The sequence below is a fragment of the Melospiza georgiana genome, chromosome 2 (assembly GCF_028018845.1).
Source record: "Melospiza georgiana isolate bMelGeo1 chromosome 2, bMelGeo1.pri, whole genome shotgun sequence".
Taxonomy (NCBI): Eukaryota; Metazoa; Chordata; class Aves; order Passeriformes; family Passerellidae; genus Melospiza; species Melospiza georgiana.
The window spans coordinates 80,241,894-80,265,745 of NC_080431.1; the positions used below are offsets into that span (position 1 = coordinate 80,241,894).

General features: G+C 50.0%; 2 protein-coding genes across 2 annotated transcripts; one reads left to right on the forward strand and one right to left on the reverse strand.

Annotated features, from left to right (window-relative positions):
• LOC131095910 (solute carrier family 25 member 33-like) lies at positions 1 to 8,887 on the forward strand. Its single transcript, XM_058044058.1, has 7 exons — positions 1 to 69; positions 4,450 to 4,626; positions 5,131 to 5,208; positions 5,521 to 5,621; positions 6,217 to 6,283; positions 6,481 to 6,764; positions 6,866 to 8,887. Exons 1-7 carry the CDS (start codon positions 29 to 31, stop codon positions 7,063 to 7,065), a joined length of 948 nt encoding a protein of 315 aa, XP_057900041.1. The 5' UTR covers positions 1 to 28; the 3' UTR covers positions 7,066 to 8,887.
• CLSTN3 (calsyntenin 3) lies at positions 8,471 to 23,660 on the reverse strand. Its single transcript, XM_058044048.1, is given in 19 exon segments — positions 8,471 to 9,068; positions 9,153 to 9,370; positions 10,755 to 10,890; positions 11,012 to 11,157; positions 11,739 to 11,909; positions 12,986 to 13,212; positions 13,677 to 13,825; positions 14,008 to 14,165; positions 14,949 to 15,005; positions 16,056 to 16,218; positions 16,298 to 16,410; positions 16,697 to 16,966; positions 17,523 to 17,708; positions 18,339 to 18,488; positions 18,795 to 19,003; positions 19,489 to 19,684; positions 20,639 to 20,761; positions 23,448 to 23,619; positions 23,622 to 23,660. Coding segments are annotated over 19 exon segments (3,054 nt in total). The 3' UTR covers positions 8,471 to 8,897.
• Positions 23,661 to 23,852: the final 192 nt, after the last annotated feature.

A 23,852-nucleotide genomic window follows, 5' to 3' on the forward strand; every position in this document is an offset into this window, starting at 1 on the left:
GTCCGGGGCCGGGCGGCAGCGCGGGGCCATGTCGCAGCACAGCACGCTGCTCCACCTGCTCGCCGGAGGGTGAGTGCCCCGGGAGGCGGGATTCGGGGGCAGCAGGGCGCCCGGGGGCGGGATTCGGGCCGCGGGTTCCGCAGCCGCCGCCTGGCAGCCGGGGCAGGGCAGCCCCCGCCGGGGCAAAGCAGCTCCCGTTGGGGCAGAGCAGCTCCCGTTGGGGCAGAGCGGACCCGCCGGGCAGAGCAGCTCCCGTTGGGGCAGAGCGGCCCCCGTTGGGGCAGAGCGGCCCCAGCCGGGCAGAACAGCCCCCCTTGGGGCAGAGCAGCTCCCGTTGGGGCAGAGCGGGCCCGCCGGGCAGAACAGCCCCCGCGGCTCCGCCGTGCCGGCCCGCGCGGTCGCGGCTGTGCCGGTCCCGATCGGGGCTCGGGGCGCGGAGCAGCCCCGCAGCGCCGCGGGGAATTCCCGGCTCCGCGACTTGGGAAGGCGGAGAGCCTCCCTGTGGGACACGGAGTTTGGTCCGGCCGGAGCTTGCCGGGGATACGGGGCAAGGGAAGCGGGGTGTTTCCCTTGAACGAGAGCGCCACGAGGCATCCATGCGTTCGGGAGGGCGCCCAGCTCTCTCCATCAGCGCATGGCTGAGATTCCTGTGTCACTTTTCTGGCTTTAAATAGTGCAGCTGATTCTGGTGAGTCAGGTGTTTGGATCCCAGCCGTGCCCCTCTGTATTATAAGCGTGCCCCTGAGCAAGTAATTTGTCCCGTGGCTTTTCCCCCTTCCTCTTTTAAAATCTGAAAACAATCAGCTTCAAGTTTATGGTGCCCTAAAACAGAAAATAATGTGGTCCTCCAGACTTTGCTGAGTAACTGCACGAGTCCTGCTTAGGCATCCATCTAATCCTTTTCCAAATCCCACCAACCTGCTGAGTCTGTGTGACAGTGAGGCCTGTGATACAGCATGTACAATAACGCACACAATTTAATTGCTTTTAATTAGTAGATTTCCAGTTTTCTGCAGCTAATCCAGTTCTTGTGCTATGCCAATCTTAGCATATGCATACCCATCCTCTCTGTTCCCATTGTTATTTTGTATATGTTATTCTCTTACATTAATTTATCCTTTGAACTATATATATTCATTGTATCTTAGACTTTCTTAATACATTTATCTTTCTTAGCTTTCTTCTTAAGCTTTTCTTCATCTTTTTCCACCATGGTCCCCAAAAAACTGAGAGTTTGGCTTGTGACAAGAATATCACTCGTGGGAACTTTGTCAGTCTGTATCTTGTCCTCATCCATTAAGCAATACTCCTGAATTACAGCTAACTAAAACCCTGAGGCTAATAACGTGAGTAAGAGATGAATGACAAGTTCAGTTTATTGCTGCACTATATTTGATATTACTGGTTTGTGTAATGAAACAAAACAGGGTCTCATTCATGAAGGAGCAGTTCTCCACTTGATTTTCCAGTAAAAGAACCAGGGAGCAGCCAAAGAAACTTGTGAGAGGTTTGTTCAGAACTAATGCAAGAACACAGTTCTTCCCACGGTGTGCAGTTAAACTGTGGGACTCCTGGCAACAGGATAGTAGAAAGTAAAGGCTTCTTATGTTTTCAGGAAGCATTTTAAAAAGATGAATGAAAAAGAATGTGTTGAAGGCTACTAAAAGCAAGGCAACATTTTTGGCTGAGGAAATCCCTGAACTGAAAATTGTGGGAAGCTGGGAAAGTGTTCTGGAGGTATTTCTCCTCCTCTTCTGTAGGTGACCTTTATTTGTCTGTGTCCTAGGCAGAAATCTGGTTTAACTGCAGGTTTGTCTGACCCAGCACTGCTATTCTTAAATGAAGATCTTCAAGCCATCTTAATTTTTGACTAGCCTAAGTAAGAGCTAACATGAATTACCAGTAAACCTTGTCACCTCTGTGCATGTGCTTATACACTTTTTAGATCACTTAAAAATGTTACCAGTGTCTTTTGTATTTCTCAACTAATCCTCTTTCTCAGTCACCTCAAATTTGTCGGTTTTCCCTTTAAAATGTGAAAGCAAGATCTAGAGGCAAGTACCATTTTCTGAGGTAAAATTACCCGCCTTCTTCAATTAGCACTTTTTGCTGGGGCTTTCCTCTGACAGTACATGTTGTACTCATTTTCACTGCTGCTCTTCATCCTATTTTGCAGAAATTGCTTTAGTTCCTGCTTCTAGAGTAATGACACATAATTTTCCATTTCTCCTGAAACAGAAGAATTTTGCAGACCTATGTCTTCCATAGAGTGTAAGCAGCTGTATCATCATCTAATGCATGATAATGCATCACAGTTGAGATTTCTTCTAGTTTTGAACAACTGGTACACCTCATTTCCTTAGCTTTAAATAATGGGTGTTCTTTTGCCTTTTTAATCTTGCCATTGAGGCACAGCGGCTCATAGCGGCCCTTCACCTCACACTCTCTTTCTGCTGATTAAATGGCCACTAGGCTAAGGAGCAACAATTTCTTTGTTATTATTTCTTTTGTAATACTTTTTTTGTTTTCTGTATGTATCAGTAGCTTCAGGAACATGACCTCAGGAAACTTTTATGTGTACTGGAAGCGTGTGTTCATATTCAGATCCTGACCATTGCAGGTGGGGAGTTCTTGAAGAAATTATATATTAAGAGAACATTACATAAACTTTTGCTTCCTTATGCACTATTAAAGAGAAGAATTATTAGTATACCAAGCAATTGCTTCTCTCAGTGTTTTCCTGATGTATTGTTTGCTCAGCTTTTAGATAAGGAGTTGAAACTGCCCTATTTGGACCTTTTAGACCTTGATCTGTCACCACTGTACTCAATCTTCTCCTGAACTGGAGACTGTACTTCTGGCCAAAGAAAAAACAGGCATGCAAGTCTGGAGCCTGTATAACACAAATTAATAGAATCTAAGGTAAAGAACAGGACTGTTGCACCCCTGAGGGTCTGTATGGGAAGAATCAACATGGCCTTTGTGAAAGCAGACCCTGCCTCATGCAGCTCTGGATTGCTGCGTAGGCTGTGTCTTGGAGTCCATGCTTGGTCAGCTTGTTGACCCAGAGAACCTGAGCCGGGCTGTTCGCTGCTTTGCCATGTGCTGCCTTCTGAGCTGGAGCTAAATTCAGGAGTCAGGATGTTGCCAGACTCCCACCACTAATCATACACCTCCTGAGGGAAATTGCTGCTGATGGACTGCTCTGCAAGTCGTCACTACCACTGTGTACATCTGCCAAGGGCCTGACAAAGCCACAGGAGTGTTATGGAACAGCATAGCTAGTTGCGGGCATCATTAGCTGCATAATCTCCTAGCTGCCATAGCTTCAACTCTTGGATGTGCAGTAGGCATCCAGGCATCTTTTTTTTTTTTTTAAACCCCTCTTCCTCTTGGCAATGATAATGAAGGCCTAGGAGCAAAGGCTGTGAGAATACAGTGTATGTTTACTGAGCTGTATAGACTTTTTCAAAATAATTCTTCAGAACTCTTAACTGTTTGCTATCCTGCATTCTATATGTAATTCTGATTATATACCTGACTCTTCCCTGATATCTTGTAGTTCTTTGGTTGGCTTTTCTTTCTCTGGAGCAGAGTGAGCTTTTTATTAAGCCTCCATCTCTTGTGAAACAAAGCAACTTTGGCTGTTGCAGATGTGAACGATCGTCCATTTGTCAAAGCCTCTTGCATGGCTTGCATGCAAATTCATCTCAGAATGCTCTTTCAGATACTGAGCATTATCTAGAAGAGCAGAGTTATCAGTCAAAGGATTTAGACAGACAGGAGCTGAGTACCAAATGTGTCAGTTATGGCTTGTCCCTGGGTTGTGGAAAGGGAAAAAGGGGATATGTGTCCTTTCAGCATTCCTGCAGTGTGACGAGAGCCATTGATGGAGATGGTTCATGAGTTCCAAAAATAGGTTTTGCCTGCTGAAGGTCAGAGTCCTCTTTCATTAAGCAAGCCAGGCTTGGAGAGAGCCTGGCTGTTGGCAGAAACTACAGATCTTGCTTACAGGGCCTTGCCAATGTGGGTCTGATGTAACTGTGGGTTAAAGACACGGGCAGGCTGAGAGGCGGCAGAGTTCTGGGCTGCCCCTCTGTGAGCTGGTGTGGCTGTGGTGAAGTGTGGGCCACGGTGCCTGGTGACCTCAGCAGAAGGCTTTGCAGTGAGGGTGGGCAGCAGAAATGTTTGCTCTGGGAGACTGCTGAGTCCCCATGGACTTGGGACTCTTTGTCTCAAACACTGAGTAGGGCTTCAGTGCGAGGCTGCCAGATGATGTCCCAAGCTAAGCTGTTACGTTAATCAGTGTCAGAGCAGGAGGTCATGTGTGACACAGACTGGGGCACCTAGCCTCCTCTCCCAGAGGGGAGAGGTTGTGGACAAGCAGGGTCAGAATTATTGCCCTATTATGGCCCAGAGGTCATTCTCCCATGTGCTGCTGTGCCCTAGATGTGGTGGAACAGCTGGAGCCATCCTAACCTGTCCCCTGGAAGTGGTGAAGACACGTCTGCAGTCATCCCAGCTGGCACTGCGGCCTCTGTGCCTCCCAGAGATTCAGCTGCCAGGCATGAGTGTGAGGCTGATGAATCCCACCCCACCATCTCCTGGAGTGCTCAAGTTGCTGAGGTGAGCAGGACAGGGCAGTGTGCCATTTAGCACCAGGGAGGTGATGGTTTGGGGGGAGAGAGAAAGAGAGTTGGGCTGAGGCTCTGGAAGCCACAAGTGCTATAGAAAGTTTGATCAGAGCACAGGTACATCTGCTTCTCACTAGTGATCTGTGCTCTGCCAGGCAGCTTAGGGGGCTGGGAGAAATTTCTCAGCTAGTGATTGGATCCAACCCAGAGGGATGGCATTATCAAGAATAGGATGCAATGACTAGTGACCCATGGCAGGGTAGTTGGAACTAGATGATCTTTAAGGTCATTTCCAACCCAAGGGGTTCCATGATTCTAGGACTGAAGGAGAGAGGAGTAGTGATTGGAGAGAAAATGAGAGCAAGGCAGAAAAAGGAAAACATGAGAGGTGGGGAGGGGGTGCTACAAGGAATACTGAAGAGCAAAGAAGGAGAAGGAACAGGAGAGTCCCCAGCTTAGTTACTCTGCTGATTTCTCTGTTCATTTCCTTCTGTAGGACCATCCTTGAGAAGGAAGGCAAACGGTCCCTGTTCCGAGGTCTGGGTCCAAACCTCGCTGGGGTTGCTCCTTCCCGGTGAGTTCTGCTCCCTGGAAGTGCCTCATGCTGCACACTTCCTAAGTGTGGCTGTGTCATAGCTGTCACCCCACTTCCTGAAAGCAGTCTGGGCCTTGTGCTCACGTGCCACAGGACCCCTTCACACAGACATCTTCTGGAGCTTCTGATCGTAGTGTTAAGATAATTCCTGGGGGCCAGGTAAAAATGGTATCTGATGTCATGTTAGACAGAAGTGTGATGGAAGTGTGGAAAGTTGGAGTGAGCCTGTACAGTAGTGCCTCTGCTCCTCCTAGGGGAGCTGTAACCTCTTCTGTATTTTTTTCCAATCAGGGCTATATATTTTGCTGCCTATTCTGCTACTAAGGAGAGGCTTAATACTGTCCTGGTGCCGGAGTCCAAAGAAGTACACATATTAGCAGCAGCCTGTGCAGGTGAGCCTTTTCTGTCTCAAATCAAAGCCAAGAAGTCCTTCTGTCTAGAAATGCCTATGTGTTTCATTCCTTCTCCATTGCTGCCCTGAAGTTTTCTCCCTCCACATGTGGAGAAGTGAGTTCTTTGGGTAACCCAAATGTTTTCTCACTCTTAATTCTTCTTAGTCTCATCTCTTGAAGTCTTGTCTTTACCCCATCAGCTGCTATCATGAGCTCTATTCTGCTGTGAGAGGGAGAAGGCAGTGTGTAATTTAGACCACTCACAGAACCATTCCTCTTGATATATTCCAGTTCTCTAGCAAAATCCTCTACTCTTGAAAAATTAGTATTCTGTTTCCTGCCTCTTTGTAACACCCGGGCCTGTAGTGGGGTTTTGTTGGAGGCAGAGGAGCTAATTACCACTAGACAAAGGCTGGAATAGGGGAGGAGGAGAATCAAATAGTCTGCCCTAAATATCTCTTCTCAAGGTCATTCTCAAATTGCGAATGCCTACAGCTTGCCAAGCAGAGCTCTGAGAGCTGATAGATCAGCACCTCTTCACAAACTGTCAGCATGATCCTGGCACTCGTGGCTGTCTTCCTCTTCTGTTCCCCAGGCATTAGCTCAGCCACACTCACCAACCCCATCTGGCTAGTGAAAACGAGGATGCAGCTGGAAGCCAGGTAAGGCAGGCCTGCAGTGCAGAGGCACTCCATGTCACATCAGGATTGGTTTGGGGCTTGGTGGGCAGAGAGAGGTCTGTGATTTCTCATCAGAACATGGCAGGTCATAGGCTGGGCAAGAGGCTTATGGCTGTGTTCACAACAGCCCTGCAGGTCAGGGTGCAGTGTGCTGTCCTCACCCTCTCCCCTCTTTCCAGGGTGAAGGGGGAGACGGCCAGCAGCGCTCTCCAGTGTGCCATGCACGTGTACCGCACAGAAGGCCTGCGTGGATTTTACCGTGGGATCACTGCCTCCTATGCTGGAGTGTCAGAGACCATCATACACTTTGTCATCTATGAAGCACTGAAAAAGGAGCTGAGAAACAGCCAGCATTCCCATTCCCCATCACTCACACTTCCACAAAACAACAACGATTTCTTTGGACTAATGAGCGCTGCCGCTGTCTCCAAAACATGCGCTACGTGCATTGCATATCCACACGGTCAGTGGCTCCTCTCTCCTTGCTGCTGCTCCCCTTGGTGGGAGATGCCATGCCTGCAGGATCCATCTGCTAATATGTGGCTTCCCCTCTTGTCTCCCCAGAGGTCATTCGGACGCGGTTGCGAGAGGAGGGCTCCCGGTACCGTTCCTTGGCACAGACTCTGCAGCTGGTGGTCCGTGAAGAGGGACCCTTGGCTTTGTACCGGGGGCTCCTGGCGCACCTGATCCGCCAGATCCCAAACGCTGCCATCATGATGGCCACCTACGAACTCATCGTTCATTTGGCCTCTCCCACCTTGTAAGCTGTAGCACTTGGCTGAGGCTGCTGTGGAGGTACAGGGACATCGTGCTCCCACGACCTGGTCCTTTGCAGGGCTCTGAGAGGTGGTGCTTTTTGTCACAGATCAGATCTGGGTCAGGCATTCTCAGGATGCAACAACTATTTTGTGCCAAGTTTTTTGCTCCAATGTGCACAGTGTAGCGTTTTTTTTTCCTTCTGGACACTTGAATTATTCCAGTGCTTCAAGATGTCAGGGTACTGGTTTGACAGTTCCTGTTGTAAACTCCCTTGATGAAACAAAGGCATAGAATTTACTGGGAATGAGACAAAGCAGAAAAGTTTAAGAGTGTCTTATCCCAGCACGTTCACTTCTTTTGGACCCAGTAACAACCATACATGGGCACAGTTGGGCATGAAGACAGGCTAGAGCTGAAACATCTGAGAGAACTGCAGCAAGCAGAGATCTTGTGCTGCAACCTCTGCCCTCAGAGGGGCTCTTCCACTCTCACCTACCGTACTGCCTTCTTGCCCCTAAGGAGGATTTCTCAACCTTGGCTGCCAACAAATTGCAGAATTTTCCTCTGGGTCCCTCACATGTTGCAGCCATTGCCCCAAGATGTGTCAATCAGCTGACAGCCCCTTTTTGTCTTGCAGAATCTGAAAAACCAGACCAAGTAGATCCAGGGAAGAAGCACAACCTGCTCTGAAGCACTATCCTAGCAACTCATGCTACTGCCGGGCTCAGAGCCATGCTGTGCTAGTATCTGTTGTATTTCCATCCCCTCCATGCTCAGCAGAAAGAGGGAGATGCCTCCTTCTCCCAGAAGTGCTGGGGCTGTTCTACAAGCTGGAACCCCTGGTATAAAAAATACTCTTATCATAGTGATAAAAAAAGCAGATCATGTGAGAAGATGGATGAAGCTAAGGACATTTGGCCCGTTTCTGTTGATACACTAAAGAGCCTTATTTATTTTCCTGTGTTCAAGAATTCAGTTTGCTGCATGTGCTACATTTGCCTGCGACAGGCTTGAGTGCCTTCTGTTCTTTTGTGGGTCCCTAGCACTGAGTCCTGGGGAAGGCTATATTGTGTTTACAGAGCATTTTGATTCTCAGAAAGGCTCAGGGTAGGGTCATGAGTGATGTGTTTTTCTTGCTTCATCACATATGCTAAAAAATGTAACCCTTCCTCGAGATAAAGTAGTAATTTCAGTAAATACATGCTCTGGACAAGCTCCAGTTTCACATTAGAGCCTACACTATTTCTTTCCCTGGTTGTAGTGAAAAACTGCAGAAGTCCTGAATGTTTTATTTGAAATCCATTTATTTTAAAATCCACTTTGTTTCCTCATCTTTCTTACCTTCATTCATTTAGTATTAGGAGTATTGACAATTTTACAAAGCGACACAAAGCTGCAGTGGTTTGTTGGTTGTTTTTTTCTTTTTTTTTTTTTTTGCATGAAACGAGAATAAACCTCAAATGACAACATTGAAAAAATATACAATATATATATATAATATCTGGGGAGGGGTTGTGAGAAACCCCACTCTGAGCCCTATGGCTGGCTCTGCCTTTCGGATTTCCCTTCTTTCCAACACCTGCATCCCAGTTTGAACCGTGCCACCATCATGTGTAAGTGCCCTAACACATGTTTCTGGAGAGCCAGATGGGGGGTCAATCATGTGGGGAATGTCCACAATGAGAATGGCAGAAGATGGAGGAACATGGGAGGCAGAAATGATCAATGAGGGAGGAGCACATGTGTACACGGTGGGGGAGGAAAGAAGTTGAAAGTAAGACACCTCCTCCTTCCTGCCATATGTTCTGGGGGATCCACTGGGCGGGTTTTAAAGCTCCTAGTAGCGGTGAGAGACGTCACCTTTGCGGATGATGTGCCGGTCATTCATGTCACTGCTGTCCGGGGAGTCGGGTGTCTCCGAGTCGGTGCTGTCGTCATCATCCTCCATGCCCTCGCCAGCTCTGCCCTCCACACTGCCTGCTGCCCTCTCCTGACAGCTCTGGTAGGACTGGGGAGGTGACATACGGGGTGAGGGGCAGGGTGTGACAAGCCAGCTGCCCGCCCAGCCCCGGCCGCGGCGGCCGCTCCTCACCTCCATGGGGTTGACGATGATGGTGAGGGCCGAGTCATCCCAGAACATGTCGCTCTCCTTGCCCCCAGTGCTGCTGTGCCCCGACTCGGCAGCCCCAGGCACCTCTTGCCCCATTCCCCGGCGGTGCAGCGAGTGGATGCGCAGGATGCCGAGGATCACCATAAGTGCCAGGAAGCCCACACACACCACGATGATGACGGTGGCAGCACTGGGGACCACTTTGGAGAAAGAAAACGAGAAGTTGTGTCCAGAGTCTCTCACAGAAACATGCATTTCCAACCTGACATGCAGGAACTGAGATCCCTGGGCAGAGCCTGGGTTTTTGGTCTATGCAGGAAGACAGCCTGACTTGTCTGTGCCCCTGGGCACAGGCAGTTCCTGTGATGTAGACTCTATGGAGACTCTGCACATCTCTATCGGCAGAATTTGCCAGAATATGTTGCATCACATATATCTGTATCCTGCTCTTGGGAGGGAGAAATGTGTGCTGAGGACAGCCTCTAAGGGCTTGAGAATGTTTTCAGAGTGTGACTTCTATGCAAGCAGTAGAGAAAGCAAGAAGCCAAAAGATGCCTGCATTGCACATGGAGCAGATGTGAATTCTATGATAGACTTCTAATAAGTGCTGTGGCAAAAGCGTGGCTTCTCCACAGGAGAAAACCTGAAGTTCATCTAAGACCCTTAGCCCAACTTCTACGTGTTTGTTTTAGGCCTGTAGACTGACCCTCAACTCCCCAGATAACCACCTTCCCTGCAAAATCTATCTAGGCCCTCCACAAATTTGTTTGTGGTTCTGTTCAGCAGGGAAAGTTTGCTGCTGCCATCAGGCAGAGCTGGGGAAGGGAGAGGCAAAGGCTGGCACATGCACAGGCTGCCCCTGCAGTGCCAGCTGCAGGACTGGAACAGCTTGGGGTCAGCTACTTTGCAAGCTGCAGCAAAAGCTAGATCAAAGGTGCCTTGCTTGTTCCCTATGACAGGGAACCACAATGTCTGTAAAGTCCAGAGCTTTCACAGCCCAGGAGGAATCGATTGGAGTGTGGTCATGCCTGAGGCACAGGGCTAACAGCACAAACATACATCTAGTCTAGCTTTCAAGCTTCTCTCTCCTCTGTTGTGGGGGCAAGAATTCTCCTCTTGTCTGTGTGGTGCCATCTCCTGTATTTTCCTGCCTTGCTGACCACCACCCACTCCCATTTCCTTCTTTAGAGCACTGGCAGTCTTGACTCACTTTTCTCTCCTGCTGTTGAAGCTTCTTTCTGAAATTACTTTACACAAGCCCACACAGCACCTTTGCAAGGTGCATGAATGAAGTCAGCTTACAGTTACTCTTTTTAGACCCTCTGAGGTGTAGAATTCAGTCGGCTTCTACATCAAGAAGATAATATCCCACAAGAGGATTGTTGCAGCATGCTCTAAAATACAATCTGACAAAGACTGCAGTCTTTGGCTGGCTAACGACGAGTGGAACAGGACAATAAAACGAGAATAATGATAATGGGTGTAGGGAGCCAGAGAGGAATCCTCCACTATAGGTTCTGCCCGAATGTCAGAAAATGAGCATCCTGATCTAAATTAATAAACCCAAAAGATAGTATTACATACTTGGGTTGTTGTGGGTGCTTGCCAAACTGTGCCCAGACAGCTCTGCAGGTAAATGATGGCCTCGGTGCACAAACTGCTGCGAGCTCATGATATGGTTGGGATGAGCAGCTCGGTTCATGTTGTGGAGAACATTCACCTGCAGAAAGACCAGAGTGAGGGGACTCAGCCCCGTGTCCATGGCATATTCTGTGCATTCCCATGCACCATGTCCTCCCCACACATGCAGAAGAATCTCTGTGCATGTATCAGTCTTGTACCTCGACAGTGAACTCGTTGCTGGAGTAGCGTCCGTTCATCTCAGTGCAGGACAGGTGAAACTTCCTTTCATAGAGGGCAGCACCGTGGTTGATGTGGTAGGAGACCTGGCGTAGGATCTCCTCGTAAACTGCAATGCTCTCCACGCCTGAGGCAGCAAGAGAGGGGTGGGTGAGCAAGCTCCTGCTCCAAAGTCACCTGGCATCCCTACCCTGCAGCAGCCAGAGGCTGCAGAGGGATCCAAGGGAGTGCTGCGTTTGTTAATTTTGGGAAGGGCTCAGAGACGGAGCTTGCTGAGGAGGACCAGATGGAATCCCTTGCTTGCATCACTAAAACAAGTGGAAGGGAAGGAAGGATTGAGAGCAATAGCCCTGTTCTGGAGAGTACAAAAGTGTTGTACCAGTCCACAAGTTGTGCGATATGTCCCTGTCATGTCATGCAAAATGCTGCTGACACCTGAGAACACCAAACCCCAAGGAGTAAGTCAGGAGGAGTGATACAAGCCTGGGTGAGAGCTGATACCGTGTTCCAGCACTTTATACTGGAGGAAAAGCCATCTCCCCAAGGAAAAGGTCTGCGACTTCCAAAAGCCAGGAGTTCAAGAAACGGTGACATCTCAGTGTCACAAAGTACACCAACACATCCTAAGGTCAAGTGCTTCTCCCAGTGATGCCTGACAGTTGGTGACAGAGGCATAGTTAGGTAGCTGTGACCATGGAGAGGACATACCTGTGATGGTCAGGTAGGCAGAGGTGTTAACGAGCTCCAGGCCCCGCTGCTGCAGCAGGGCCCCATCCAGGAGCAGGTACTCCCTTTCTGGGTCCAAGTCATCTCCCACCAATGAGATCTCGCAGCCATCCAGGTTGTGCACAATCTCATCTGACATTCGTGTGTCTGTCACTGAGATGCAGACAGAAAGGAGATGTGGCCAGAAAGCCAGACAACCATCAGAGAAGGAAGGAGTTACCCAGAGGGGAACCTGCTTACCTAAGAGTGCTCACATCATATGTAATTACTTCTCCTTCTCCACCTAGCACTGACCTTAAGTAAAATCACTGTCAGTCTAATTACTTGTTTCAGGATGGTTCTAATGACATTATCTATGCACATAATAAAGTCACTCTATTTTGGAACAACATACTATTATCAGTCTAGTTCATGATAACGAATCTTGGCTGTAAGGACTTTGTTGACAATGACAGTGTGCAAATTAGAAACAACACTCACACATTCCCAGGCCCTGCACGCTTTTGAAAGCTTTTCCCTGTCTCACACTGTTGGTTACCATGGTTGAGATCTTATCTTCTTTAAAATGGCAACCACATTCAATAACTAACTACTTTCAGCAGGATTGAGAAAAATCTGCTCTCAAGTCAAGGAACTCATCATTGTGTGAGGAAAAGCAAAGCTTCTAAACAGAAAAGTAGGAGCAAAAAATCCTATTACCAGAAGAGATATGAAAGAAGTGAATGGACACAGAGCACAGACTGCAGAGAAATTATCTGAGCATGATGGAAAGAAATTGAAGGACAGGATACTGTAGGGTGTGAGGAAACTGGCTGGGAATTCACAGGAAAAAGTGAGGCAGGAAGAGAAGGAAGGGAGCAAGAAGTAAAAAAGAAAGCAGGAGAGAAGGAAGTGGGATGAGACTAAGTGCAGGAGTAGAGCGAGTAACGGGCAGGACATCCATCCAGCACTGGATTCAATAAAGGGGAATGTAGGTAAAATGTAAAAGGGATTAGGAATGAGCAGCCTGGGAAAGAATTAGGAGAGAGTGAGGCAAAGGAATTGAGTGGATAGAAAAAGTACAGGGAGGAGCAGAAAAGGATAAGAGCCGATTAGCCTACATATTGACAGACAATGTGCCTTGCTTCTAAATTTGTAAACTCTCGCTTTTGGGTGTAATTACAGGGGCTCTACTTCCTCTGCAGGACTGCAACTCTTGTCTCTTACACCTTGCCCTGTGCTCCACTAACCAGTGCCATGCCAGTTCTCATCCTTCTTGGCCTCCACCTGGTGAGAAATAGAGCAGGTGATCTGGAGGTTGGGGAACAGGGGAATTCCTTCTGGAGCCTCAAGGTCTGACGCAGGATGAGCAAAGTGGGCAGTGCCACTCAGCAGGATCTGGGGGGCATCAGGCTGTAGCACCACAACATAGCCTTCCACATCAGGAATGGAGACACAGGACTCCTCACTGAAACACCTGAAGGAGAGCAGTAGAAAACATCAGTGGCCTAAGCTTCCAACAACAACATTATAAAAGATCACCTCCTGCCCATCACTTCCAGGGAAGGGAATATCCTTTTTCCAGCAGTCCTCCTAAAGCTTCCCTACAGCCTGCTGAGCAAGGCATAGACGTGTGAGAGGAGTGACACCACTGGGATCTGGTGACTTGGTCACATTGACAGAGAAAATTAAAACCAGTCCACATGCCTGGAACACTGAGAGCAGAGGCAGAAGTTCTGCACAGGGACTAGGAAGCAGTACTACAGTATCCATTTGGATACTGGAAAATTGATCATTTATTCTCAGGAAGACTTTTACCCATTTTGAGACCATCTTAAAATACAATTATTTTAAAATACAAAGTGAGTCAATGTAACTTAAATCAAAAGAGAGGCAACCCTCTTGCTGAACTGAGCCAGAGGTGCTGGTTTGCCCACTCACTTGACAGCAGTGGTGAGCCTGAGTGGCCGGACCCCAGGGGTAGCAAAGCGCAGTGAATTCATGTAAGCCACGTGCTGGATCGCGTGGTTGAAGGTTTCCACATCATCACCCTCCAAGGTGAGCAGGGACTGAGAGGGGTTCACATGAACCTAGAGGTGGAAGAGAAGAAAATACTCATGGCTCCTTGGCAAATGACAGGAATCCAGGCTGAGAGAGACACATAGGAGAAAGGTGGGGAGCTGTCTGAGGTGGGGGAGCAGGCAAAGTCCTGGGAAGCAAGGCTGGGGAGGAGAGTGGAGGAGACCCATGCAAGCTGGGCAGATGGGCATACCTTCATCCCTTTGCCCAGACTGTCGAAGTCACTGTAATCAAGCCCCTCACGGCAGGCATACAGGCATTCAATAACCTCCCGGCTCTCCAAGCTACCAGGGCGCACAGTGAAGCCAGCCAAGTAACCATGGAAGTAGTGGTGGATCGACAGAGGATCTCCTGAGGGAAACATGGCAGGCGGAGGGTGTGAGAGACATGGCGAGGAAGAGAGCAAAACCACAGCAGCAACAGTGTGAGGGCCATGCAGAGCTAAGGGACGTGGAGGGACACACAGGGGGGCGTGGGGCATGGAAAAGCCCAGACAACAAAAGCAACAATGTGAGGCACGTAAGATGTTAACAGAGGTAGAGGGGGACAGAGGATTGAACAGGATATGGAAAAGCAAAGACAACAAGAAGACAGGGGATGCTGAAGAAAGAAGATGAACATTTTTGAAATTCCAGATGGGGGAAAGCGAGAAAAACAGACCAACAAAAAGACAAGGACAGCGAATGGTGGGTAGCATAGAGAAGTTTCTGTCAAACTGCTGAATGCCAGATGGAAACAATTTCTTGTCCCCTTCTCACTCTGCTTCCTGTGAGGGCTTGTAAAAGAAACTACACATTCCACAGATAGTTAGGGATGAGGTGACATCTCCTGATGTCTCTAATGGCTATTGTGTTCTTCAGAGACCAGCTTTAATGATCAGGCATGAGTACTCTTTATCCACACAAAAAGCATTCTCCAACTCTCAAAGCAGGCTGCAGTCCTTCCATCAGCCTCTTCATGCTCCACAGGTACCAAGGTATCAAGGACCAACCTGCCAAATAGGGGGTTTCCTCCCACAGTGGAGGGAGGTGGCAGGACAGGACTGGGGAAGCTGTATGAGGAAGGCACCATGCAAAAAGTGATAGTCATGCACAGTCAAGAGGGGAAGAAATCCACCTTCTTTCTTTTCCCTACCTTGCACAGAATCAGTGGCATTTTCGCTTCCTTTGGTTTTCTCTTTGGTTTTCTCCTCTGCAAAAGGAGAACATTGGCTGAGCAATAAGGCATTGGAAGATGGTAGTTACAGGGTCAGGCAAGTATCTCTACAAGGGCCTGTATTGGCCGGTGCCCACGACAGCTCTGTGCCAGGCAGGGCGCACTTCAGCCCTAGAGGCAGCACATCACAGATGACAGAGGGCAGAGTTCCTCTCATGAGGCTGATAGTGACACCACAGGACAAGTAACTGACTTAAGGGATAAACTACAATATTTGCAGTTTTTCAATCCTTTCCCAATGTTATCTCTTTTTGAAATTAGCCATGTTCACAGCCAGCTATGTTCTCAATATTCCTTAGAGACACAGATAGCTCCAGGAAATGGTCCCAAGCTGATCAATATTGGTTGTTTGCAGAACACCAGTCAAGAGAGCACAGAGCTGCGGGAAGATCTCTGATCTCAGAGAAGCAGCAGTACAGCAAAGATTTGATCTTGCTAGAAACTTCCGCTGGAGTGAAGGCAAGCAGTAGGAAAATTCCTTTAGTTCTGTCCTGCTTCAGTCTAGCAGGAGAACTGAAGGATCCGAGAAGTGCAGCCTCGCATCTCCATAGAAGAGCTTTTAATCTAGTAGTGATCTAACTTTGTTCCTTACCCGATTTTTGTCTTTCAACCCAATTCCTGTACAGAAGGATTTATGACTTTTTCATATAGACCCTCAAGACACAGAAATCCCCATCAACACAATCAGCAGCACAAATAGGACTGCCTGTTGAAAGTACTGATAGAAACGCCAGTGCCTGAATGAGGTACAGATTTCAACTCTCCTCTGCCTGAAAGCTGGTTATCCATTGCATATTCTGTGCCTGCTCTCCAGGAAGCTGCCAGTGACACTTTCCCCTGAGCTGTTACTACCTTGGTCCATGAGGAAGGAAGGAGCCACACTAGCTTTGGTGCCAAGCGGGCAAGATGGCTGCAGCATGGTCTGCATCATTTAGTACTGGGTGGTGGTTTTCTCCCCTCTCCTGGGTCTCCCTCCACCCCTTTTTCCCTCATGGGAGAGGCACGGCCTGGGGAGCGGGCACTCACCGGCCCAGCAGGCCCCGATCATGAGGGAAGGCTCGGGCCGCGGCGGGTGGATGAGGCCATTGTCGTGGATCAGGGCAGGGTCGTAGGAGACGCCATCCACGTACAGCGTCACCGTGGGGAACTCCAGGTTGAGGGCGTAGTGGTGCCACTCGTCATCGCAGACCTGCAGCAGACAGCAGAGCACGGCATCGGCAAAGGGCAGAAGGAGAAGGGACGTGGGGAGGATGCAAACCCTTCCTCACCTGCTCAAGCTTCCAGAGGAATTTCACAGGCCTCGCGCTTTCCAGCAACGGCCAGTAGAGGAAAGAAATCCGGCAGCCATGCACAGCCAGAGAGTAGTGAGAGTAGCCATCCTCTGCCAGGGACAAGCACAGGAATTACATGTCACACTCCAAGCAGTCCCACTAGCCAGAACCCAGAATCCCACCATGCCATGCATGACTGGCACTCAGCACCGTGTGCTCAAAAGACACTTGAGCGCTCCGAGGAAAAGGGACACCTAAAGAAGCCATGTTCCTAAGGAGGAACCCCTGTCCCAGTCCTGCTCTGGAACAGCAGAGATTCACCCCTGCAGGGACAATGCCTTCTAAGGAGCTAAGAGGCAGCGGGCAGAAGTGTCACCACCCCAGGAGAAGTCTCACCGCTCCGCACTGTACTGCAGATCACCGTCTCCTCTTCCCGCCTGCCTTTGCTGGGCACCACAGCATGCTTCATCCACAGGGACAGGGTGAAGTGGTCACTCAGCCCCTCGTGGCCATTCGGGCCATTCACCACAGGCACCTGAGCAGCCTGGCTGCCATTGAACCAGTAGATAAGGCTGCTGTCCTGGCTGTAGTGCACCGAGAGCCGCGCCGTCCAGTTTGCTGTGGGGCTAGGCACTGGCAGCAGGTCAATCTCTCCTGAGGCAGCACCTACCGAGAAGGGAGGGAGTCAGGAATGTTGGCATGGGAGAATAAGGAGCTTGAGAACTGGGGATCAGATTAAGTGGGCACTGGAAACCTCACTGTAATGTCTCAGTGCACAGGGAGATACGGAGTTGCCTAAAGGCCTTCTCCTATCTGGAGAAGAATGGTAACTTTCTGTTAAGTGCTGAGGGAAGTCCCACAGACTCTGCATACTGGGAAAATGCACAGAAATCTCTGGATTCCCAGCAAGGAAAGCACAGGTAGTCCCTTATAAAACTAGAAAGTTGTGGAAGTGTTCAGTGCCAGGTTGGATGAGACTCCGAGCAACCTGGCCTTTGCAAGGTCTCTCTGTCTCTGGCAGGGATGATGGAACTAGAGGATCTTTAAAGTACCTTCCATTCCAAACCATTCCACAATTCCACGTGATATGGGCAGGAACACCCATTGCCCCTCAGTGCAACACACAAGCAGACATGAGAAATGTGTTCCCCAGCACCTCTGCTGTGTGAGGGGCAGGGTGCTGTGCCACAGCCTCCCTCAGTCCAGGAAAGAACCAATTCACCACAGAGTTTGCGCAGGGACTTCTCCGAGTAGTTGTCCCGGTCACAGCCCTTGGCCACGTGGTTGGTCTGCAGCTCCACCGTGGCCTGGATGTTCCACAGAGGCTCATCACAGGTCTCCAGGTGGATGGTGGGGAATAGTGCCAGGCTGCCTGCACCGGGGGTGTACTCAATCCTCTTGTTCCAGCCTAATGGAAAGGAGTGAAAGTGAGGGATTAGGATCTGCCAAGGACACAGGGCCAGAACACCTGGCATACACACAAGTGGCATCTATGGATTAGTCCAAATTTTTGGCCCTTTCCACATTGGAAACACAGCTTTATGCAGCTGGCATCAACACATGGGAAGATTTCCTAGAATCACAGAGTCCCAGGCCCCAGCTTCCACAGCTAATACTGGTGTGTCATCACTCTGTGGTTGGTCAGCCTCTCTTATCAGGCAGAGCAGGTGTTTAGTTGCGTTGATTTCCCCTTAATTCTAATAGACTAAGGTGAACCTGCAGGAACACGCCACCACTGGAAAAGACAAATATCTTCCAGAAGAGCAGCCCCAAAAACAATCTTTGCTAAATACAGTCTATGAGCATTATCAAACACATGGCAGCTCACAGTAATCCAAGGAATGATTTTCCAGTGGCTTTGCAACAGACTTAGACATTTACTGTGTCCCCTGATGGAGATGAGCTGGTGCCAGAACTGAACCATATATGTGGGCACACAAATTTATATTTTTATATACAAACATTTGTGATGAGCAGGACTGAGTAGTAGCTGAGGAAAAGCGAAGAGAAGAGATAAATGTGTTTGGAGGTTTCATACCCTGCCAGCTGGGCTTGCAGGTGGGTTTCACCTGGATTTCCACTTCAGCATCATCAGAAGCCCTCTTCTTTCCACAGTCATAGGCTGTCACTGTGAATTTGTAGACACGATCCGCACTGTACTGCAGCTTCTCCGTGTTCTCGATGTTCCCTGGTTTGCAAAACAAAGAGATCAAGGTAGAGGACATGCAGTCTCCTCAAAGACGTTCCTTCTAAAAATCACTCATATCTTTGATCAATGACAAAAACAACCAAAAAAGAGTTGAGTCACTCTGCCCAGTGTCACTTTGTAAAAAGTTATAGCATCCCACAAAATGGATGGTGCTGCTCTCACCAGGACAGATCAGCAGCACTGGAAAATTTATACAGCACTGCTCTGCCTTCAGATGGGGCTGGCAGAGAAGGAGCAGAGCAGGAGAACAGGAGTGATGTGCACGTGGTGGGTGAGGATTCTTACCATCGTTGTCAATGAGGAAGGGAATATTGGGGGTGAGGATCTCGTAGTAGCAGATCTGGCTGTACTGCGGGGAGCAGTCGCCGTCGATGGCCTCCACACGCAAGATGCGGTCGTACAGCTTTCCCTCGGTCACTGCCACGCGGTACAGCTTCTCCACAAAGACTGGGGCAAACTCATTCACGTCGTTCACTCGGACGTGCACTGTGGCCCTGATGCAGAGCAGAGAGACATCGGTAAGAACTGATGGGCTGATTATGAGCCACGCACCACCTAAATTTCAGAGTAAGTCACTCTTTTAAAATGCACCACTCTGATTCCCAGCTGTCAAAAGCAAGGACAAGGAAAGACACCTTGATTTCAGTGCAGCAATGCCGTCACACAGGTGCTTGGACAATGGTTTCCAAGCACTCAGAAAGAGCAAAAGTAATAATAATGCAATCTGGACCTCCTACCAATATGCAGCAATGTAAAACAGCACTTTCAGAAGCTGCTGTCAAACAGCCCTCCTTTCTGCATTCACTCATGTGACAGCCAGTGAACATTTCTCTTTGGGTCTTCTCAGCATGTTGAGTTACAATGTCATGGCTAGAGAAAAATACTTCTGGCTAAAGGAAGTGTTTCCACAGCAACTTTCCTGTGCATTTTTGTCACAGATCACATTTTGTACCATGCAGCAATGTCTGCATGAACTTACTTGTGTGATTTTTTGGTATTTGCTCCATCAGGTCCCTCTCCACAGTCATAGGCCTGGATGGTAAATGTGTGCTCCTTATGCGCTTCACAATCCACTGGTTCCTTGGCCCGAATCAGCCCCTCTCCTGTAGCTTTGTCCAGGATCACGGCTTCAAAAGGTACCCCTGACCCATGGATCCTGAACCCACAGATTTCACCTGGTACACACAAAAACAGAGAGGAAGGGAAGAAAGAAAAGGACTGAGGAGAACACATTACATCCCTTTCTTTCCTTTCCCATATTTTCTTCCTTTCTAACTTACACTTTCCATTCTCCCCCACTATCATCCTTCATCTTGAGCAGTTTTTGGCTCCCTAGGATTTCCTCCTGCTATCCCTTACAGCCATTAACGGTGCAGATTGCCATCTACTGGAGAATACTCCCACGGCAAGGAGTCCTGGCCAGCATCAGGAAAGATTGAAGGTTACAAGGCTCAAGCTACATTTATTAGTGCTACACAGCCCTGGGGGAGCACCTTATTTCTCCTCTGCATCCCTCAGGGAGGCAAAACGGGCCAGACACTGCAGATAGCCAGAGCATGAAGATCCACGATGTCTCATCCACCCACATGTGCAGGATGCGCAGAGTACCGCAGGGAACTGCAGATAGGGTCACCTAAACCCTAAAATTCAGTTCCCAGGGACCACATTTACTCTCCCAAAGCTGAGGAAGAACATGTGAGGAAACCCCAGGTGTGGCCTAAGCAAGCACTAGGAATACAACCACTGAGAGCCTGGACTGTTGCTCCCGGGATTTGTGCTCACTGTGAGGGGATGTAGCACTGCCAAGGAAGGGTGCCCTACCAGCTTTCTCCAGGGCTCATAGACTCAGCACTGTGCATGTGATCTTTGGAAATAGCAGAACTGCGTCAAAAAGTAGCTGGCTCCACCCTCAGTTCCTCTCCCCGAGGAAACAGCTCACAGCATCCTAAATCAAGCTGTGCCCAAATTGCCTCCAGACTTCACTAGGGACCTCCTCCGGAACAAGGTTTGGAGGTGACTGTTTCCTGAAAAGGGGTAGGATCCAGTATAGGGATCAATGTCACTGTGTCCCTGCCTCTCCATAGGTGTGTCCCTGCCTTGCACCCTTGCCAGAGCTGTTCCCCACCTACCTGCATAGCGCAGTGGGGCATCTTTGTCCAGAGCAAACAGCGGCGGGTTGAGCAGGACGGTGTTGTCATTCTCCATGACGATGCCCTGGTACTCGGCTTCAATCCATGGTTTGTGCTTGTTTGCTGAGGCAGATTTGGGGGAAGGGATTGGAGGACAGGAATGTATTAGCCAACAACTGCAGATTCAGTAGGAAAAGAGAAGAATTTCATCCCCTGGCAAGTAACAACCACCTTCTTCTCTAGAAATAAAGACATCTAAAATAGGCTGGGAGAAAAAAGTTATCTTTATTTAGCTCTACTCATGGGAGACCTCTTCAGAAACAATGTGTTCCTTCTTGTGTCCTCATTACTACCTTATTAGAAATAGGTGGAGAGACACCTGGGTTGCCCAGAAAAGCTGGAGCAGCTAAAAAAAAAGTGAAGTCAAGAGGCAGAAGCAGCCTCAGCCTGGAGACAGATTCCAAATACTACATCCTTTCAGCTCAATGAAGCCATAATGGAAGGACCCAGGCTACATCTTCCCTTGGAGTAATCCCAGGGGACAATGCAGCCATTATCACTTCTGCCTAGCACCCTCTAGACTAAGGCCCAGGACCTACACAGACATGCCCAGGTACACCTTCAGTCAGCCATCCTATGCAAATAGCAGCCTATTCTGAGAGCCCTTTGCTCTTTCCTTCCCCACTCCAATGGTGAGCACCATATTCCTTTGGGCCCTCCTTGCTAATCCTGTTGGCTGGAGCCCAGCCAGGCTTGGCATGGAGGCAGCAGCCAGCAGGAGGCTCTGAAAAATGTCACAGGCCCAGAAATAGCAAATTAATCTTTATCACACAGGCTCCAGGGCAGGGAAAGGGAGAAATAAAGGGGTGGGGGGGAGGGAAGGGGAGGGGATCAGAGGGGAGAGAGGAAAAAAAATCATTACAAATTACAAACCCCTCCCCCATGCCCACTCCCTGCCAAATGGGCCTCAGAGATTATATTACATGGCCTAGTTACAACCCCCATTCCCAGATAATCCCCCACTCTCCCACCCCCTGGAGACCAAGATTTATTACAACCAGCAACACTTTGAGCACAGCATGGCTCAGAGCTGGTGGGGAGTAGGATACTGAGCCATTCCCCTCAAGGGCACTACTTCCAATATGTTGAATCCATCCTCTGCAGCACAGTGTCCTCTGAAAGGCCATACTGGCATGGCCTCATGTGTTGGCTCAAAAGGGGAGGCATCCTGTGCAACCAACCAAGCCCTTGTGCATTTTGGGGCCGGGGGGGGCTGCCAGGGGTGGCTGGGGGGCAGCAGGCAGGGTGACAGGTCAGCGAGGGGATGTCCCAGCAGGGCAGAGCGGGCAGATCCAGCCTGGAGTGGCAGCGAAGAGCGTGGGTTGGCACTTCACCACCACCGTATCGACTGAGATTATAAAGCATTGCGTAGGAAATCCAGAGCAACATCCATCCTGCTCAGTATGCAGGTGGAATCCTCCCTGTGTGCAAGTGCCCGCGGCTCCCCCTGCCCGCCCATTGTCCCCACCGGATTCCATTCTGCTCCAGCTCTATCCATGCGCCACACCACCGAGGTGGGGATCCAGAGCTATAAATGCCAAATGTGCCCTGTTGCTGGGGTAACAAGCTGATGGTACAGAGATAAATCCTTTGCTGCATCCACCTGCAACTTGGGGATCACCAATCTGATTTCTCGGGAAATGAGTTGTTGGAGAACAGAAAAACATTTTAGGAATATTTTTAGGATACAGACTCCTACCAGGATACAGACTCCTACCAGCTTCAAGAAAGCTCCCGTCAATCTAATATAATTTGCCAAAGGTGAGTAGGTGTTTCCGAGTGCAAATTCACAAAGGAGAGGGAGAATCCAGAGCGTGAGGGGCCTTTCCTTGCCACCAAGCCCCATGGAAGCAGAGCAGAACAAACAAATGCCCCTGCCAATGTCAGGGTGCACACAGCTCTGCGGCGCACCCGCCCCGTAGCCCTGACTCTTCCAAGGCATGGAAAGCACCCTAAGGTGTCACATTCCCCAATGAGCCCAGCGTCCCTCAAATGTTCACAGATTTTGCCACCCTGTCAGATTACCAACACGCTGACTGCCCTCGGATTAATCTCCCAGGCTTGTATCTACCAGAAACCTACACCTTTCTCCATCACTCTGTGTGCTCAAAGAACATCTGCATTCAGAAGGTTACAGCTGTAGTGCTGGGGCGGTTTGGGGGTCTTTCATCTTTGTCACATGAAATACATAAAATCAGCCTGCATCGCTAACGCATAACTATGCATAAACAGTTCCTATTGACAGATTGTAGATGGATGAACTAGGATTGGAAGATGGAGCCGGGGAATGTGTTTTATGAACTGCAGGGGTTTGTGGAGAAACAACATATTCTCTCTCAGCATGCTAGGGAAGGGATGGGAATCTAAATCCGCCCAGTGATAACTAAACAAAAGCATGACAAGTGGGTGGAAAAGGGGAAAACGCGAGGGGAGCGCCAGGAGACGAAAGAATGGAGAAAAAAGCGGTGGTAGGATGACAGATGGACAAAGTAGAGAATGGAGATGGGGTGGCATGAGAGCGCCCGAAGGGGCGAAGAAAGCCGGGGCCGCCGGGGACCGCGGAGATGCCCCGACAAAAACGTGTCGGGCGACGGCGGCGGGTAGCGCGGAGCCGCACCGCCACCGCGGGGGCGGATGGACGTGCCCCGGCCAGCGCGTCCCTCCAGAGCCCCTCGGCGGGGGCTGCTGCTGGGTCCCAGCGGAGCTCCCGCCGCCGCCCGGACCGTGCCCGCGGCGCTCCGCCGCTCACCTTTGTTGGAGGAGCTGCCGGGCAGCGCGGCGCAGAGGCAGAGCAGAGGGAGGAGGACGGCGGCGCGGGGCCGAGGGTCGCCCATCGCGGCGGCGGCGGCGGGTCCCGGCAGGACCCACGCCCTCGCTCCCGCGGCGGCGGCGGCGCGCAGGGACGGCGGCACCTCCGGCAGCGGCTCCGCGCCCCGCCCGGCCCCGCCCCGCACTGCAGCATGACGTCACGGGCGGCGGGGGGCGCAGCCAATGCGCGCGGCCGCCCGCCAGGTGCCGCGGGACCGGGATGCGGGATGGGGATGCGGGATGGGGATACGGGACCGGGATGCGGGATGGGGATGCGGGACCGGGATACGGGACCGAGATGCGGGATCGGCATGCGGGACCGGGATGCGGGATGGGGATACGGGAC

Coding starts and splice junctions, on each gene's coding strand:
- LOC131095910 (XM_058044058.1), top strand. CDS start 29: ATGTCGCAGCACAGCACGCTGCTCCACCTGCTCGCCGGAGG. Junction 4,627..5,130: donor GGAGTGCTCAAGTTGCTGAG/GTGAGCAGGACA, acceptor TTCCTTCTGTAG/GACCATCCTTGAGAAGGAAG. Junction 6,284..6,480: donor AGGATGCAGCTGGAAGCCAG/GTAAGGCAGGCC, acceptor CCCTCTTTCCAG/GGTGAAGGGGGAGACGGCCA.